Source organism: Littorina saxatilis, linkage group LG6 (genome assembly GCF_037325665.1).
Source record: "Littorina saxatilis isolate snail1 linkage group LG6, US_GU_Lsax_2.0, whole genome shotgun sequence".
NCBI classification, from domain to species: Eukaryota; Metazoa; Mollusca; class Gastropoda; order Littorinimorpha; family Littorinidae; genus Littorina; species Littorina saxatilis.
In genome coordinates, this window is record NC_090250.1 from 46,431,784 (window position 1) to 46,451,664 (window position 19,881).

The 19,881-nt window shown below is 40.5% G+C and overlaps 2 protein-coding genes across 2 annotated transcripts in view; both read right to left on the reverse strand.

Moving 5' to 3' along the window:
• LOC138969350 (uncharacterized) overlaps window positions 1–306 on the reverse strand; it is a 4,589-nt gene extending 4,283 nt beyond the window's left edge. Inside the window, exon 1 of the mRNA XM_070342123.1 lies at window positions 99–306. Within this exon, the coding sequence (XP_070198224.1) occupies window positions 99–233 (135 nt within the window). The 5' untranslated portion in view covers window positions 234–306. The remainder of the gene's footprint in view (window positions 1–98) is intronic.
• Window positions 307–4,093: 3,787 nt separating this feature from the next.
• LOC138969351 (uncharacterized) lies at window positions 4,094–6,592 on the reverse strand. The gene is made up of 3 exons (XM_070342125.1): window positions 6,197–6,592; window positions 5,416–5,617; window positions 4,094–4,853 (listed from the first exon to the last, which is right to left on the reverse strand). The coding sequence occupies exons 1-3, from the start codon at window positions 6,265–6,267 to the stop codon at window positions 4,731–4,733; spliced, it is 396 nt and encodes a 131-aa protein (XP_070198226.1). The 5' UTR covers window positions 6,268–6,592; the 3' UTR covers window positions 4,094–4,730.
• Window positions 6,593–19,881: the final 13,289 nt, after the last annotated feature.

Consider the following 19,881-nt stretch of genomic DNA (forward strand, 5'->3'; position numbering starts at 1 on the left):
GATTCATTCTCATATCAATTGGCATAAAAGCGTTCAATGCTTGAACATCAGTAATTGAGAACACTGAACGTGAATGTACATACTACTGCAAAGCGTACCCTTGGATTTTTCCAGATTCTCTGTCGACATTCACCAGCATTGGATGTCCATGTCCCGATGACCGAGCAGTGGAATGCGGGGCGGCCGTCCTCGCTGAAGATGTAGTCGTCGTTGCAGATCGCATCTCCATCCATTTCCGATCCTGTCCTCCGCCACGTAACGTTGGTGGTGGTGTAGTCGACAGGAGCATCTGATATTTTGCACGGAGGGTCCACTGTCAAAAATGTATTTATATGATATAAATATAAGCCTATATCTAGGCAAATATTGAAAAATAATCCCCTCAAAAGTTTTGGTGATGCATATTGAATATGTTTATTTATGATCCACATGTTCGTCCCCACGGGAGGCTTCTTCAGGGTGATAGATAGATGAGACCGAAAAAGAACGTAATATGTATAATTGTGTTAAAATGCAGCACACGTTCGTGGTGGTGGTGGTGTACTCGACAGGAGCTCCCGATATTTTGCATGTTGAGAAAGTTGTTTGTAACAATGTTCTCGGTCTTTACCTTAGGTTTGATACGAGAAAAAGTCTAAAAGATAAATAATCGTCACAATATTCGTCAACTATATAATCTTTGGATCTAGAACTACGTGTAAAGCAGTTTGAATTGTCTGAACAAATTGAGGTGAACTTAAACCAATTCAAATCAAACAAGAAATTCCTCCGAGGTAGGAAAAACACCCCCGTTGGTCAAAGGGAAATAACCATTCTCACTGCCACCAACTGAGAAGGTTATTTCCCTTTGACCATTAATATGTCCCTCTATAAGTCCTTGTAGAATCTTAATCCACCAATAACTCCCTAACCGTGTGTTTGACTGGTCCCAATTTTTGTAAGGACCGTCTCAGGAATGTATAGAACCTGTTCACCAAGTTTGGTGACGATCGGTCCGTTCATTCTTGAGATCTATATGCGAACACAAACAAACAAACAAACACATGGAGCGAATCCTAATCTTAATCTTAATCCACCAATAACTCCCTAACCGTGTGTTTGACTGGTCCCAATTTTTGTAAGGACCGTTTCAGGAATGTATAGAACCTGTTCACCAAGTTTTGTGACGATCGGTCCGTTCATTCTTGAGATCTATATGCGAACACAAACAAACAAACAAACACATGGAGCGAATCCTATACACACCCCTATACCGGGGGTGTAATAAGAGAACGCAGAAGAAAGTAAGTACGAACAACAGACAGAAAAAACATTATCACACACACAAATCCCACAGGCTCGTGCTGAATGGCCTGAAATACATTTAAAGCTGCTGAGTAAAAGACAAATGATTGATTTTCAGTCAAGGCAATTCAGAAAGGGCACGTTAATCTGATTTGTCTATTTTTTAGTGATCATATGCCAGGTTAAGTATCACAAAAATGCTGAGGCAATATTTCTTGAGATATTTACACTGTATGAAGTAATTTCCGTTGACTAGAAAACAATGTTGGTATTTTCACACGTCAAAACTAGTTTTAAATTTAAACAGAAACAAAAAAGTAAAGAAACAAACGGAAACAAGAGAGAGAAATACACGCGTAGTTCTGGCGGAAAAGAGACTGCAGACCGTTACAGGTTTACAACACAGTACACCAAATCAAACACTACCTTTAAAGACCTGAAGAGAACCTCCCAAACGGTCCCTCGTGGTTTGGACCTGTAGGTAGCACGTGCCCGACTCCCTTTCATAGGCACAGGAGTCACACTGGGAGTGTCGTGTGCACTCCCCAACGCACGAAATAGCAGACAAAGCTGACGTTATTTTGTGGTAAGCAGTGACGTTTTGACTGGTAGAGTCTAGTCGCCAACTAAAGGACTTTGACGATTCCGCCTTTACGGCAAAATAATTGCAAAAGCAGAGAAACACAAGATGTAACAAACTCATGGTTTGATCAGGGAAGACCTAACTGCAAATCAGTTGTGCTTAACTCAACAGAAACTTGCGAGTGATCTGTATTCACTCTTGATATGGGCCAGAAAACGTCTTCTGTTTTCCTAGCGCTTAGAAATGGTCTAAAGGCACTCAACACTGCCTCGAGTGTAAAATAGTATACCATAGTTCAAGAATATGTGTATGTGTGTGCGTGCGTTCGGGCGTGCGTGCGTGCGTGCATGCGAATGAGTGTGTGCGTGCGTGTGAGTGAGTGTGTGTGTGTGTGTGTGTGTGTGTGTGTGTGTTTGAGTGTGAGTGTCTGTGTGGGTGTGTTTGCGTGTGAGGGTGTGTGTGTGTGTGTGTGTGTGTGCTATGATTCTCATAGCACATAGCTTTTGTGTCTTTTACTGTATTTGGCTGCCTTCATTTTTCATCCGGAAGAACGGGCTCACTTGTGGTAATGGCAACGCAAACAGATTCACTTAGAACTGCAGCTCTTTGAAGTATGAGGTGACATGGCAATAAACACCAGACTCAACTGATGAATAGGCCCGTTGGAGGTTTAAACTACGTCTGAAACTGTATATAAAGACGACGATTCGCGATTAATACTTGTGTAGCTTTGTTTCGTATCGATCAATTGCTGAATGGTTTGCTTTAAATGCTCTTACTTTGATTTCGAAGCCTTTGATGAAATTTCAAATTTTCAAAACATTTATCAGAAATAATCCTTTATATGAGGTGGCCTTGCCATTGGGTCATGTCAGCCTAGGTACCCAATGGAAAGTAGTTATGCCCTAAAAGCGTGTAAACAGGATTAGCATCTACTTATTAATGCGGGTGGTTGATTCTGGACTTATTTTGCCCTTCAAAACAGATACATGTACTTTTTTAAACGCTATGTTAAAAAAAGTTATCTGACTGAATGGTGTTAGATCAGGGGAGTCTGGCGGAATGGAGAGAGGGGAGGGGTAGGGGTGGGATTGGGAGGGGGGGGGGTTGTGTGTGTAACATGCTTTAACTACTGCTTGACTTTAGATTATATATATATATTACCCTCATTAAATGAAGAAATGTCATTGTCATTGTCATTGTCATTATATATATGTATTACTTTAAAATCATGTCAAAGAGGCGCCGACAGGACGTTCACCGTTCAGGCTGAACAATACTTGAATCTATTTTCAGCTATTTCTAGCGATTATGTATGGACAAGGCTGTCCCTAAAGTCGTTCAAACTTTCATGTGAAGTACTGTGTGCTGTTTGGATTATATATCTATTTTGTGCGAGGATTTTATACAGTGATTGCAGAGATAAAAGAAATACAAGCCAGGGTATTTCAAAACAAAAGTAAAGCTATCGCCTGATAACGATTTAACCGCGCTAAGACATTACTTATGTTTGAATTGTGCACTTGAGTGGATCGGCGTACACGTACTGATGGCTCTCTGTTTTTGCCGTGATCGTTTTCTGGGAGCGCCGACGGCATGAAATCACTGACAATGAGTACGAGAGGAATTACTTTCATAAAAAGTATTTAAAGGCCACGCAGAAAGTTCTCTTGAACGCGGGAATAGAATCTGACTTACGTACATAATACCATTTGAATATAATATGAACATCATACAGTTCACGTAGACACGCACAACCACAACCATTAAAAAGACAATAAATGAATGAATAAATAATAAATAAATGAATAGATAAATAAATAAAATAATAAATCAATCAATCAACACAAAAATAGATAAATAAATAAATAAATTCATAATAAAACATAAAAAAAGACAATTAAATAAATAAATGTGCAATTCGCATGCAAAAGTCAATTCTTTAACACACACACACACACACACACACACACACACACACACACACACACACACACACACACACACACACACATACAGACACACACACCCACACACATAAACACACACACACACCCACCCACACACATAACCACACACACACACACACACATAAAAACACACACACACACAGACACATAAACACACACACACACACACACACACACACACACACACACACACACACACACACACACATAAAAACACACACAGGTTTGAATACCTGGCACACATGTATCCTTCGGCATGAATATTTATTTCAGCATTCATTTCTATGTCGCATTCTTTGGTTTCAATGCAATGCCAGAAATGTATTTTAATATGCTTGTATTTCATCAAAGGGAGACAATCAGTCTTTGCAAGTATCCGTAATCCTGTGTATGCAGGCCAGGGAAATAGTTGAAAACAAAAGTTATTTATGAAATCAGTTAATGTTATTTTAAATTAAATCACTTTATATGGTTAAAAATCACTAGTTTAAAATTGACGATATGACATGCTTATTCCACCGATATAGGGCTTTGTCAAACGACCCATGTCCGCTTGAGATATTCAATGGCTCCAATTTCAGGAATCAGATAATTTGTTTATCTAATTTAGACTCCAAAATGTCAAAATCGTCTAGCATTACTTGAGTCTGGACACAAATGAGTTTCAGACGCTTAATGTTCTCTGCAATTCTATAGTTGTGAAGATTCTTTCGATAAAGCTGGTATGTTGCTTTTCTTTTGCGGTTACAAGATTGATTTGAAATCGAATATTAAATTTTCATCATTTTTTTACCCTTGCAATTTTACGAAGAAGCCTGCGTGGTGCTAGCTAGGTCTCTTTTACATATGTACACGTATAGTGCAACAGGAATGCAGGGAGGTTATTTGCTCACTCAGGCGTCACACCACAAGTCGAGTGCATTCACGGTCGGAGCGTCACCGAGGCTAGCCGACTGGACGGAACCCAGGCTTCGAGGCACGGTGTGGTTGATGTATAGCTTTCCATCCACAATATACTGGAAAACACAATGTCAAATACTTTAGTGAGCACACAACAGTAGGAATCGCGTATTACTTATGTTAAGTAGATGGAGAGGAAGTGTGTGTGAGTGGGGGGAGAGAGAGAGAGAGAGAGAGAGAGAGAGAGAGAGAGAGAGAGAGAGAGAGAGAGAGAGAGAGAGAGAGAGAGAGAGAGAGAGAGAACTCAGAACTTTCAGAAAGTCTGAACTTTATTAGGAAAGGATTGAGGTCATAGGAAAACACAATGACAAATACTTCAGTGAGCACAAGACAGTAGGAATCGCGCATTAATTATGCTTAGAGGATGGAGAGTAAGTTGAGGGGAATGTGGGGAGGGGGAGAGAGAGAGAGAGAGAGAGAGAGAGAGAGAGAGAGAGAGAGAGAGAGAGAGAGAGAGAGAGAGAGAGATAACTCAGAACTTGTATAACTCAAAACTGTATTACATAAGGATAACAGACAGTATACAGTGACTCGTTAGTTACAAGGGAGGCTGCCCCCCTCAACACCAGAACAATGTTAAATTGATCAGTGTATTTTCAATTGTTGTGACAACTTTACCTGAACGTCAAAGAGGCTGACTGCTTTGATCGTGATCATAAAGGGCTGGTTAGCAAGAATAGGGAAGGGGTCGAGGTCGTATTCCGAGCCACTGTAGCTTTGACCACTTGGCCTGACGGACAAAGCAACGTTCATGACGTTGAGACGTGTGGACACATGCAGCATGATGTCACCAATGTTATTCTTGAAATTGATGTAGAATCTGAAACAGAGAGAACAAGTAAAGTGATATCAAAACATCAAGTCAATCTGGCGGCCTTAAATGTCAAAACTGAAGTAAAACGTCTTCACAGAGACTATGTCTTAGCTGACTGAAACCTGTCGATCGACACAGCTTTGTCTCGCTATCATTGACACTGTGGATATGATTTGCATAACGGATATTTGTTGATTTTGAGCTGAATATCAATTGAAACATAACAGGAGTAAAGAACGAAGAAATGCTAGAGTACTTACACTTCACTGTATCAATTTCACCAAGCGGTATTCGTACTCTCTCAAAGGTGGTAGGCACTAACATTATTGAGTTTGTACGGGCAGTAGTTCAGAAAAGGTAAAATCGTTAAAACGAAGTTTTTTTTTTAAATTTCTTTTTTTAATGGCACACAACTAGTTCAGTAATCACTTTCAACGTCAACATAATTACCATCGGCGTTCATTTGATACTACTCAGAAGTGATGAGTATTACATTTTGAAGCCGTAGTTAACTGTTCAAGTTATAGCTCTTGTAGATTTCTCTGAGGGGCAGTTATCAAAACGGGACAAATCTAAAATACTTACTTGTCGGGTTCGGGGAACGAGCCATTCATGCTTACAGTCCAGCCTGGTACAGGAGCTCTGGGCATCGGCATGTTTATGCCGACCTAAAGCATGAGTCAACACAACTGTTAAAACTGGGACTGTTGGCATAATATCACGCTCATAAGATAATTGCCTATGTCATTTTTTGATGTTTTGAGAAAAACGCAACAAACTTTCTTTGGTTTCTGAACAATCTGCCTATCTCATTTTAGTTATAAGTTGCAAACTGCCTATCTCGAGCAGTGACAGCTGGATAAACGTGAGATAAAGAGCTGACAGCAACACTTTCAATCAGCAAAACTGTATAACAACCCACACAGAGCTTTTGCATACTTTCACATTCTCAAAACAAGTCTTCCTGTATCATAAAGAAAACGTGCCTAACTCAGGGTACGAGATCGGCAGTTTTGTTTACGTTACCGCGCCAATGATTTCCGATGGTCTGAGAGTTTGTACTCTCTAACACATTATAGATACCCTTCCAGTAGCTTCCCCTGTAGTTTCACTACAGAAATGCCTAACACTGAGATAGGTAGGCCTATTTTTCTTATGAGCGTAACGATAATATCAATGTTAAAACCGACACAACAGTTTGGGACACGCATTTTAACGGTACTTTTCTTGCGATGTAAGCGAACGTGTAAACCATCACATATATGTCCAGGCTTTTACATAGGATAAAAGCACCCTTCCACTTGGACACATACAAGAAAGCAAAAGCCTGGCTGCTTCCTGTGAATAGAGGATGTTTGTGTGCTGATGCTACGTGGTTGATTGCCATTTGTGTACAAACAATATTCACTAACAAAATCTCCTTCCTGCCCATTAATCACCCATGTTGTAGAATGTTTGCATGGCAGCCTATGTGAGGTCGTTGACCCTGTGCTATTGTCCAAAATCCATTCTGATGACTACGGATATTTCATCGCAAAGTATAACTACAGCATGTTTGCATGGCAGCCTATGTGAGGTCGTTGACCCTGTGCTGTTGTCCAACATCCATTCTGATGACTAAGGATATTTTATCGCAAAGTGTAACTACAGAATGCTTGCTTTTATACAATGTCCTTCCAGGGCCTAGACCTCTCGCGATGAAAAGAAAGAAAAGTCATTCTTCAAGGCAAATTCATTGCATTCTTCAAGAATTTTTGGTCAGGGTGTCATCGCAAGATTGTACCAGACACGCTTGCAGGGACGCTGATAGACACATTTGGAGAGAGAGTTTATATACCTGTGGATTTTTCCAGACGCTCTGTTGACATTCGCCAGTCTTGGATGTCCATGTCCCGTTGGCCGAGCAGTGGAATGTTGGGCTGCCCGTGCTGAAGACATGATCGTCCCCGCAGATCACATCGCCGTCCATTTCCCATCCTGTCCTCTTCCACGTGACGTTGGTGGTGGCGTAGTCGACAGGAGCTTGCGATATTTTGCAAGACGAGGCCGCTTTAACAGAGACCTAGTTCTCATGTTTTGTACAGATACAGTACGCGGCACATACAAATAATGAAAAAGTGGTAGAGGAGGAAGGCGAACAGTCAGAATTACATACTTTTATTATTATTCCGTGATCATAATTATGATGTGCTTTTTAAAATATTTCGTAACGCAATGAAAGTAACTGGGAGAAATATGAATCGTTCCGCTTAATCAATTCACGTTACATAAAGGATCAATCGTTTTGATTATGATACAAAACAAAACAAAACACACACACAAACAAACAAAACACAATTCGGGAGTCACTACTGTTGTAGGCCTATTTCATTATATAGTCATTTACAGTATGAAGCCATTGCAACAACTACCTTTGAAAACCTGGAGAGAACCACCCACATCGTTACTCGCGGTTTGAACCTGTAGGTAGCACGTGCCTGACTCCCTGTCATAGGCACAGGAGTCACACTGGGAGTGTCGTGTGCACTCCCCAACGCACGAAATCGCAGACAAAGTTGACGTCGTTGTTTGGTAAGCAGTGACGTCTTGGCTAGAGTCAAGTTGCCAAGAAAACGATTTTGACGATTCAGCCCGAACGGCAACAAAGACACAGATAAACACAACGTGTAACAAAGTCATGGTTCTTACAATGCAAAGACGTTGTGCCTTACTCCACAGAATTTGGTGAGTGATCTGATATATGTATTCACTCTCAATATGCGTATTTCCCTTCCCTCAACGTTCGATTGCCTCTTATAGTGCTGACACATTTCTAATGCGTATTTATTAGAAATCTCTAAAAGGCACTCGATTAACTCTAACATGACTACAAGAGTATAATTTGCAAAACTGCAAATATTGTGTGTGTGTGTGTGTGTGTGTGTGTGTGTGTGTGTGTGTGTGTGTGTGTGTGTGTGTGTGTGTGTGTGTGTGTGTGTGTGTGTGGGTGTGTGTGTGTTGTGTGTGTGTGTGCTATGGGTCTGTTTCTGTATTTGTCTGCAAGTATGTTGTGCGTCAGTAAATGTATTTGGCTGTTGACTGCTCTGCTCAAAGCGATGCGCGCCCTTACCCTCAAGGCAAAACAAATAGATCAAATGAAGAATCCAGTTCTGTGTAGTTTAAGCTAACGTATCTAAAAGCACAAGACTCAACTGATGAATAGGTCGGACGAAGGTATAAGTCCTTGAGAAGTTAAATTTAAAGTCGATGATGCTTGATAAGTCTTTGGTTTTGAGGTAAGTGGCTTTCGATATCGTCAATTGGGACCCTGTTTCTGCGCTTTCAGGACAATCGATGACATAGCTAGGATGAGATATCCAAGTGGACGAATGCTGTTATGACGTAAACAACAAAAAAGGTCTGGATGAAGCTATATTGCTTTAAAGGTTTGACTACGGGGGAAGAAGCTATGCTGGTTTGCACGATGGTGTACAGTACCCGGCGAAAGAAACGCAACTCATTCGCGCCCACTGTTGCAAGTGATGTTTCGTCATTTTCAAATTGTCGTAAAATATGAACCAGATAAGGTACATCACCACCGCCACCTCCACCATCAATAACAACAATCATTTCAACATAAGCATGCATAGCGTTTAGAAAAATATCACAACACAGTACACACAAAAGGTGGCACTATTGTACTTTATTTCTGTACAGTACACCTTACAAAGCATAATAAGTTATACTTTTGTGCCGATCTGTCGAGAGTATTAACCTTCTTTACAGTACAATTCTTGCTTTTGAATCCGAAAATTCGGTAGTGTTGCCCTATAAAAACACGAGAGAGCAGGAAAGGAACATCAGTGGTTAAACTAAGACAAAGGCCTCGAGCATAACTGATAAAAAAAAAAGAAATCTTTGAAAAGGCTTGTTATACAATAGGTTAGATTTAAAGTTAAAAATCAAACTGAAACGGTGCTAGAAGATCTCATACGAGTGCGAGAGAAGCTACAGTAATCATCTCCCTTATTGCAACAAATCTGTCCAATTTTTGGCTTGGCTCTTTGAAGTTTCAAACATTCTTTGTCGTCAGCAGCTCTTCTTCGTCTTCGTTCATGGGCTGAAACTCCCACGTTCACTCATGTTTTTGCACGAGTGGATTTTTACGTGTATGCCGGTTTTTACCCCGCCACGGAGGCAGCATACGCTGATTTTTGAGGGAGCATGCTGGGTTTTTATAACCCATCGAACTCTGACATGGATTACAGGATCTTTTCCGTGCGCACTTGTTCTTGTGCTTGCGGGTACAAACGAAGGGTTAAGGCACTAGCAACCATCACGGTTGGCCTAGTGGTAAGGCGTCCGCCCCGTGATCGGGAGGTCGTGGGTTCGAACCCCGGCCGGGTCATACCTAAGACTTTAAAATTGGCAATCTAGTGGCTGCTCCGCCTGGCGTCTGGCATTATGGGGTTAGTGCTAGGACTGGTTGGTCCGGTGTCAGAATAATGTGACTGGGTGAGACATGAAGCCTGTGCTGCGACTTTTGTCTTGTGTGTGGCGCACGTTATATGTCAAAGCAGCACTGCACTGATATGGCCCTTCGTGGTCGGCTGGGCGTTAAACAAACAAACAAACAAACAAACAAAAAGGCACTAGCAGGTCTGCACATAAGATGACCTGGGAGATCGCAACAATCTCCACCCGTACCCCACCAGGCGACCGCGGCCGGGATTCGAACTCACGACCTTCCGATTAGGAGGCAGGAGGCGATGTCTTTTCCAAGACGCCACTGCACCCGTCGACAGCAGCTCATTTTTACATTTAGTCAAGTTTGGACTAGATTTTTTAACATAGAGGGGAAATCGAGACGAGGGTCGTGGTGTGAGTGTGTGTGTGTGTGTGTGTGTGTGTGTGTGTGTGTGTGTGTGTGTGTGTGAGTGTGTGTGTGTGTGTGTGTCTGTGTCTGTGTGTGTGTAGAGCGATTCAGACTAAACTACTGGACCGATCTTTATGAAATTTGACATGAGAGTTCCTGGGAATGATATCCCCGGACGTTTTTTTCTTTTGTTCGATAAATGTCTTTGATGACGTCATATCCGGCTTTTTGTAAAAGTTGGGGCGGCACTGTCACACCCTCATTTTTCAATCAAATTGATTGGAATTTTGGCCAAGCAATCTTCGACGAAGGCCGGACTTCGGTATTGCATTTCAGCATGGTGGCTTAAAAATTAAATGATGACTTTGGCCATTAAAAATCTGAAAATTGTAAAAAAAACAAAAAGTAATAAAACGATCCAAATTTACGTTCATCTTATTCTTCATCATTTTCTGATTCCAAAAAAATATAAATATGTTATATTTGGATTAAAAACAACCTCTGAAAATTAAAAATATAAAAATTATGATTAAAATTAAATTTCCGAAATCGTTTTAAAAACTATTTCATCTTATTCCTTGTCGGTTCCTGATTCCAAAAACATATAGATATGATATGTTTGGATTAAAAACACGCTCAGAAAGTTAAAACGAAGAGAGGTACAGTAAAGCGTGCTATGAAGCACAGCGCAACCGATACAGCGCCAAACAGACTCGTCACTTTCACTGCCTTTTGTATTAGCGGCGGACTACGTTCAGTTTCATTCTGTGAGTTCCACAGCTTGACTAAATGTAGTAATTTCGCCTTACGCGACTTGTTTCATTTAGTCAAGTTTTGACTAAATGTTTTAACATAGAGGGGGAATCGAGACGAGGGTCGTGGTGTATGGGTGTGTTTGTGTTTGTGTGTGTGTGTCTGTGTGTGTGTCTGTGTGTGTGTGTGTGTGTGTGTGTGTGTGTGTGTGTGTTTGTGTGTGTGTGTGTGTGTGTGTGTGTCTGTGTGTGTGTGTAGAGCGATTCAGACTAAACTACTGGACCGATCTTTATGAAATTTGACATACACTCTAGGAAGGAACTCTAGGAACGGAAATGAATGAAAGGGGAGAGAAGTGGTTGGATGATGTCATGGGCGCAGGCATACTAGACTAAAAGTGATACACATTCATAAAAGGGGGGGGGGGGGGTGGGGGTTGGGGACAAAGGGTAAAAAAAAGGGGGGGGAGGGGGGGAAACAAACGTACGCACGCCCACGCACACACACACACACACACACACACAAACACACACACATAAACACACACACACACACACATTCACACACAAACACACACACACACGTACCGTAAATCCACAGTATGTTTGCACTAGCGGCGGACTACGGTTATTGTGAACAAATGCAGTCCGTTCAGTTTCATTCTGTGAGTTCCACAGCTTGACTAAATGTAGTAATTTCGCCTCACGCGACTTGTTTTATATAAGGAGTACATATTACAGGTGTTTTTCCAAAGTAAATAAAGCAACCAGTGCTGTGTGCTTTCTGGGGATTATTCCATTTTGCTTTGCATACAATTTGACTACAGTTCTTTTACAAATGTTGTTTGCTGTAATTCTCTCAATGATGATGATACTTACGTTCTCCTTGTTATCATGCATTTAGATACCTTGGTCTGAAATGTTATTCAAAGTTGCATTTGCTGCTAATGTCGTCAATGACTTTTTCGACTTTTATTCACCCTTTGAAATATTACTGCCACTGTAATGTGTGGCACTGTCACCTATTTTCTTTTCTTGTAAGGGTTACTTATGTTATCTTGCTGATAACATTAAATAAATTGTGTGGTTGAGGGTTTCCTGAAGTCATTTTGTTCCTCACGATTTGTTTGCAAATTTGTTAAAACAAATTCTTATGCTGATAGTGTCTTCGAGAGTCGTTTACTCATTATGTTGCTGAAAACTGTGACTGATGACATTGCTTAAATCTGTTCATTTATCACCAAAGTTCTATTGTCGTTCATGCTACCTAAAGTTCTTCTGTTGTTGATATCGCCACATTTCCTTTCCGGATACTGTCACGGATTCTAATTTGCTGATGATTTTACTTGGCGAATTAGCCACTCATATCCCATGAGATGCTTAGTCTATCATTCTAGCGTACACATATTTCATTTACTTTCACTAAATACGATTACACATATAATTATATCCTGGAATAGTTACCACTTCATTGTCAATACTGGAGACAGACACATTTCATGACATTGTTATCTTGCTCTTGGATGAAATATGTATTTCATATTGTTAAAAATATTGTCTTTCTCGACATATACTCCTTCACCGACCACTTTCATCGTTTTGCGAAATATCTCCACGCAGATAAAATGTATAGGAGCAATGAGCGAGGATGTGATCGATACATATTCCTTAGCTGATATTGTTATGACCATACTTCAGCATCAGACAGCCAGAGAAAACTTGAAAATGTAGACATAGACAAACAGTATAGTTGCAAGGTCATTGAGGATGAAAGTCGCTTGTTTATTTCAATGCTTGTTATTCTTCCAGTTGCCAGGAGGCTGGTTCCAAAAAAACTCTCACTTAGGCTACTCTATGACACATGTCGTAAGTATTTAGAGCGCTTATTTCCCTTTGTTTATCATATATAAGCAAAGACTTAAATTGTATTACTGAAATTCTCTAAGCTCTTATGCAAATGTTATTGCGGACGATTTTTGCTGATGCTGTGTCTCGAATCGTTTGCTGTAGGTGTCACTGGCTGCACCACAGGTCAAGCATGTGGACATCCACATCTCTTTTAGCGAGAACTTTGGCCACCTTGTTCATGCTGATGGGCGTCGTGTAGTTGCCGATGTAAGCACCGTCCACAAATATCTGCAATCACGGAAGGAGTATAAGCAGTTTGCAAAAGCATACAATAAAACAATGAAAATGATAGATACATTTGAGTGATAGCCATTACCACCCCCACCTCCACCGCCCCCCCCCCCACCCCACAAAAAAAGAACAAGAAAATAAAACAAAGCTTGCTGTAGTTATTTTCCTAACCACACTGTCATTGAATAACTTGAGGCAAATCAACGGGGAAGGAGATGTTTTATCAACGAAAAACGCACACAGTAAACGTACAAAGAAAAGTACTAAAGGCACGATGTTGTGAACTAAAATTCTCTTAATGTTTATGATACTTAAGTTCTCCTTGATCAGACTCGATCAGCAAGTGTGTTGATTTCATCGGAAAATAGCTGAATCACTTGATATGCATAGCTGCTGAATGCGTAAAATGCACACCAACAAATAAACGCGCAGGTATACAGAAGACTGACCTGCACGTCGAAAAGGGTCACTGCCTTGACCACCACCTGACAGGTCTGGTTGACAGCCACAGGAAAAAGGGACATGTGGTTGTAGTGAACTTCCTCCGCCCATGTCCCATTCACTTGACTGACCACCACAACAGTGTTCACGGAGTTACCGTACTGCAGGCGAAAGTCAATGTAGACAGGCATGTCGCGTTCTGTCTGCTCAAAACTGATGGTGAATCTTTGAGTGGAAATAGATAGAAATGGATAGAAAATGGATAGAAATGGATAGAAAATGCAACAATGAATGGACTTACCCAGTTGATGATACTTTACTTACGCGTAAGCCATCATGTGAACCATAAGATTATCCAAATCCAAAAACAAAGAGACTGCCAACGTTCCAAAATTAAAAATTAAAAGACCGTTGGGTCGAAATATCTGTCTTCTTCTTCTTCGTTCGTGGGCTGAAACTCCCACGTACACTCGTGTTTTTTGCACGAGTGGAATTTTACGTGTATGACCGTTTTTTACCCCGCCATTAAGGCAGCCATACGCCGTTTTCGGAGGAAGCATGCTGGGTATTTTCGTGTTTCTATAACCCACCGAACTCTGACATGGATTACAGGATTTTTTTCGTGCGCACTTGGTCTTGTGCTTGCGTGTACACACGGGGGTGTTCGGATACCGAGGAGAGTCTGCACACACAGTTGACTCTGAGAAATAAATCTCTCGCCGAACGTGGGGACGAACTCACGCTGACAGCGGCCAACTGGATACAAATCCAGCGCGCTATCGACTGAGCTACATCCCCGCCCTCGAAATATCTGTGAATGTATTGTTTTGTCAATAACAAACGTTCCAACAACCTACCTTTCTTGTTGTTTTATTCATAAGATTATCCTTTTTCTGTGCTGTTCATTGTTATGAGGCTTGATGTTGCATAAGACAGTGCTTATTTGGTGGACGAGGGACATTTTAAGTCACAAATGCAAATATTTGCCGTTAAAATCAAACCAACTATAATCCCTTCAAAAATGTAAAACGAGCAACTTTTTCATGTCAGTGGAACGAAATATCTACTCGTTCTTCAGAACAGTTTAATGGGTTCTACGTACCAAATACTGTAGGTGTTATTTTTTTTAAAAGGTCTAAATGGCAGATGAATGCGGTTTCTTTTTAGTGGGTCATGAAACAAAAAGCGACATATTTTAGTAACTGTTGTGTGCATTGTTTTCAAGATTTTACTGTGTTCCCAAATTAACTATAGAACAATACCTTGTGTGTTGCGTGGGTGTCCCGTTCATACACACTGCCCATTCTTCCTCCGGAGGTTTAGGTACGTCGAGTCGAGTTTCAATCTGCAAGCGAACAGATGTTCAAAAGGACTGTGACTACAGTGACAGTTGCTTATTGAGCAGTGACGACAAAACCTTTTTACGATTGTTTTGTTTTTCAGTATTCCTGAAACAATGTTGCCTTTGTAACGTCATGTCATAAGGACCTAGTACCTGAGCTTTCTGACGATACCGTGCTTATTTGTTAAGCGTCATATAGGCTAATGTTTTATTCCTAAGAAGATTCACATCTCCACCAGTGAGTACGGCTTACTGCTTTATGCGCTAACACCTTGGTACAGAGGTAAGGTTTAATGCAAATATCAGAACGCAGATATATTTCGGGCGGGGAATGCAGATGGGATGGCCCATGATTTGTGATCAGAAGTTCTTCGTGTCATTGGTTTAACAACAAACGGTTAACCGTCCGAGAGATGGTCAAACAGCCTGCAAGCGAGCCAGCCTATCAACAGTAACCAACCACCCAACCTCACATCCACCCATCCACCCACCCCCAACACACGCCAAGCAATGTCAAGTGTTAATATAAGGGATAGTCAACCATTGGGTTTCTCCAGATCCTCTGACGACATTCCCCGGCCTTGGGGTCCCACTGTCCGTCAGCTGAACAGTGGAATGTTGGTCTGTCCCCGACGTACATGTAGTCGTCGTTGCAGGTTGCATTCCCGTCCATTTCCCATCCTGTCCTCTGCCATGTAACGTTGTTGGTGGCGTGGTCGGTAGGAGCTTCTGATTCTTCGCATGACGAAACAGCTGTCAGAAAAAAATCTAGTGTACTTCTTAAGTCGGTATGATTTACTTCTTCCAGACGGATTCTGAGATTACTGGTTACGCCATCACGTGATCAGCAGCACGTCTTCACTTTAGTGTTCAATAATCCGATAATCGTCCTTATATTCAGAGTGATGATTGCCTCTACAATTTTTTTTTAAATTTTTTTTTTAGATAACTCATAATGCAATTCATTTATTAGGAACACGTTTCGACTTCTGTAATAATTAATCCGATATTCATGTGAATTTGAAAATAAATAAATACGCAAAGAAAGATGAAATTTCGTTGTTTGTGATGCTTCCAATTTTGTGTGTACATAAAAACCATACTCATTAAATTGGTTGACTGTAACGGAGAAAAACAAAACAAAACCAAAAACCCATTTTGCTTGCGTTCAAAAGAAGACTTTGCTTAGGAACCCAAACATATTAGGAAGTGAAGCATAATACGATAGTAAGCCTACTTCTAGTTTGTCTACTTTACTATCTGTTTAGAACAGGTGAGCGATGAGTAAGGTTCAACAATATTAGAATACAAGTAAATAAATAGATAAATGAACAACAACAAAGTAACAAACAAATAAACCAAGAAACAAATATAGAAAAACATATTATACATAAAACAAAATCATAAAGCCTCATACAAATAAACAAAATATAATCAAAAGAAATAAACCAGCACTATTATAACGTTAGAGAGGATCTCATAATAACGTAGTGTGACAAGCTATGCACACAACAGGTCAGGTTTACAAGAGTCTAGTAAGAGCCGAACCTTTGAAGATTTCGATCGAATTTTTCGCAGTTCCAGCAACTGGGTCAGTCTGGACGTGCAGGTAGCACGTGCCTGACTCCTTGTCGTAAGCACAGGAGTCACACTGGGAGTCTCTTGTGCACTCCCTAGCACAGGAAACAGCAGACAGCGTTTCAGTTTTTGATTTGTAAGTCGTCATTTTTTCTTTGGCGTAAAGTTGTAACGGAAAAATCTTCTCAGAAACAGCCGTTGCTAGAATGAAGACAGAAGAGCAGAGCAACAGAAATTTAAAAACAGCCATTGATAGTGTAGCTTGAGACCCGAACTCGTGTTGATGTCCGTACACTTAGAGATGACGTTGCCAGAGTAATATTTTCCTGAAAGAGTCTTTTCGGGCGACCTCCCGCGCGTGTGTCTGCTATCAGCTATATCACCAAACTATAACAGTAAAATCGCTGATGGAGTGATGGAGTGATCAAGTGATGAAGGTAATTTGCTTGTCATTCAGGAAGGGAAAACATTCACACGAGGAGGAGAATTCTTAAAGGAGCGACACATTTTGTATATTTTGTTCAGATGATAGAATACATGATTATGACGCGTGGCACGTTTGCATTATTTGTATGTACCGGTACTTGAATTACTATGTACTGTGGATGCAACTGCGAGTCAAATGTGTTCTTTGACTGAGATTTAAAATATTTGTTTGACAAAATGCTTTACCATACATATTCGCTTACAAGCTTGAGCCGACTTGGTTGCGCTGAAAGGACAGTAATTGAAAGCTGGTCCAAAGTCACCTCTCTTTCTAGTCTTATTTGATTGTACACACGTGTACGTTTTTCAAAACTTTGTTTTAACGAACTCGTATAAATACAAATACTGTATAGGCGAGCTTCAGGTCTCGTAGCAAACGAAGACGCGGGACCTATATTATCTCGGGGACATTAGGATATAAACAGGGTCTTCTGCAGAGTCGTATATTTCTATCAGTAAACATACTTTTGAAAGTCAAAGTAACTACGACAAAAAAGTTATTAAGTCTAAACAGCGTAAGGTCGTAAAAAGAGAAACAGCTTTAACCGGTTTTTAACCGTGAGCCTATGCGATCGTAACTTTGTCTGTCTGTGCGTGCGTGTGTGCGTGTGTGCGTGTGTATGTCTGTGGTAGAAACTTTAACATTTCGTCATTTGAAGACGTCACATTATGGCGTAAGTGGGTTAGACGTCACGCGAAGGAATTACTGAAAGTCTCGGTCATTGTTATTTTGAGCGGGCCGAGACTAGTTGGCAGTCGTGTCCCTGTAAGTAGGCTACATGCAGACAGACAGATCTAGATCTAGTGTCTCGCTTTCTTGCACAGTGTCACCTATGCTTACTGTGTGTGTGTGTGTGTGTGTGTGTGTGTGTGTGTGTGTGTGTGTGTGTGTGTGTGTGTGTGTGTGTGTGTGTGTGTGTGTGTGTGTGTGTGACAGAGTGATTGAGTTTGTGTTACTGTTTGTCTATTTCTTACGTGAGCCTTGAAGGCTTCGCCTCTTGTTATATGTTTATATACGAACATGGAAAAAAGTTAATAATTGGAAAGTTTGATTTTTGACAAAACAAGACATTCACAAAAAGTACACGTGATAACTGACTTTTCTTGGACTTAGATTTTTGATTTTGTAACGTTTTTAGTCCATCTGTTGTTGGATTTAAATCTTTAACCGGCCATGTCTACCAGCTGATCTTTAGTTTATAGTGGGTCAAATTTAGTCAGTAACCAGACATGTCCAGTTGTTGAATAAACATTATTTTCTGCCAATGCCTGATAGGTAAAAGTCCTTCCAAAATTATCAAGTCCCTTTGTTCAGCACGTTTAACAAACAACATTAGGAGTGACTTAGATCTGACCTTCCATCCAAGAACTGGGTTTTCTCATTATCGTCTAAGTTAGAGACAAACAAGTCGCGTAAGGCGAAATTACTACATTTAGTCAAGCTGTGGAACTCACAGAATGAAACAGAACGCACTGCATTTTTCACAATGACCGTAGTCCGCCGCTCGTGCAAAACGCAGTGAAATTAACGAGCCTGTTTAGCGCGGTAGTGGTTGCGCTGTGTTGCATAGCACGCTTTTCTGTACCTCTCTTCGTTTTAACTTTCTGAGCGTGTTTTTAATCCAAACACATCATATCTATATGTTTTTGGAATCAGGAACCGACAAAGAATAAGATAAAATTGTTTTTAAATCGATTTCGGAAATTTTATTTTAATCATAATTTCTTTATTTTTAATTTTCAGAGCTTGTTTTTAATCCGAATATAACATATTTATATGTTTTTGGAATCAGCAAATAATGAAGAATAAGATGAACGTAATTTTGAATAATTTTATACAAAAAATAATTTTAATTACAATTTTCAGATTTGTAATGACCAAAGTCATTAATTAAATTTTAAGCCTCTAAGCTGAAATGCAATACCAAAGTCCGGCCTTTGTCGAAGATTGCTTGGCCAAAATTTCAATCAATTTGATTGAAAAATGAGGGTGTGACAGTGCCGCCTCAACTTTTACAAACAGCCAGATATGACGTCATCAAAGACATTTATCGAAAAAATGAAAAAACATCTGGGGATATCATACCCAGGAACTCTCATGTAAAATTTCATCAAGATCGGTCCAGTAGTTTACTCTGAATCGCTCTACACACACACACGCACAGACACACACACACATACACCACGACCCTCGTCTCGATTCCCCCTCTATGTTAAAACATTTAGTCAAAACTTGACTAAATGTACCGTAAAGGTAACAAAAAGACAAAACCGCCTTTAAGGGCATGGACAGTTTGGATAAAAACACACGTGTACAGAAATGTTTACTTGAGGCACAATGTACCATGCTCGACCAGGAAGGAATCCATTTAGACATTCAAAACTTTGCATGATTTAAAAAGTTCTTGTTACTAATTGGTTGTCTGTGCACTTCAAAGACCGTTGGGTCGATATATCAGAAAGTAGGCAAGATATTTGGAAAGTAAACTGCAGAACAAAGCACTTTGCTGCAAAAATGGCAATATCAGCAATATCAGCTTAACCGCACACATAGGAGTGAGTATTACCAGAGACATACATTGAAGAGATGCAAAGCGAGGCCGCTCGCGTGAACTCTTGGGGTACCGCGCTCGGTCAGCGTGACCTCGCGCGATTGTCAGCCATCATCCCGTACTAT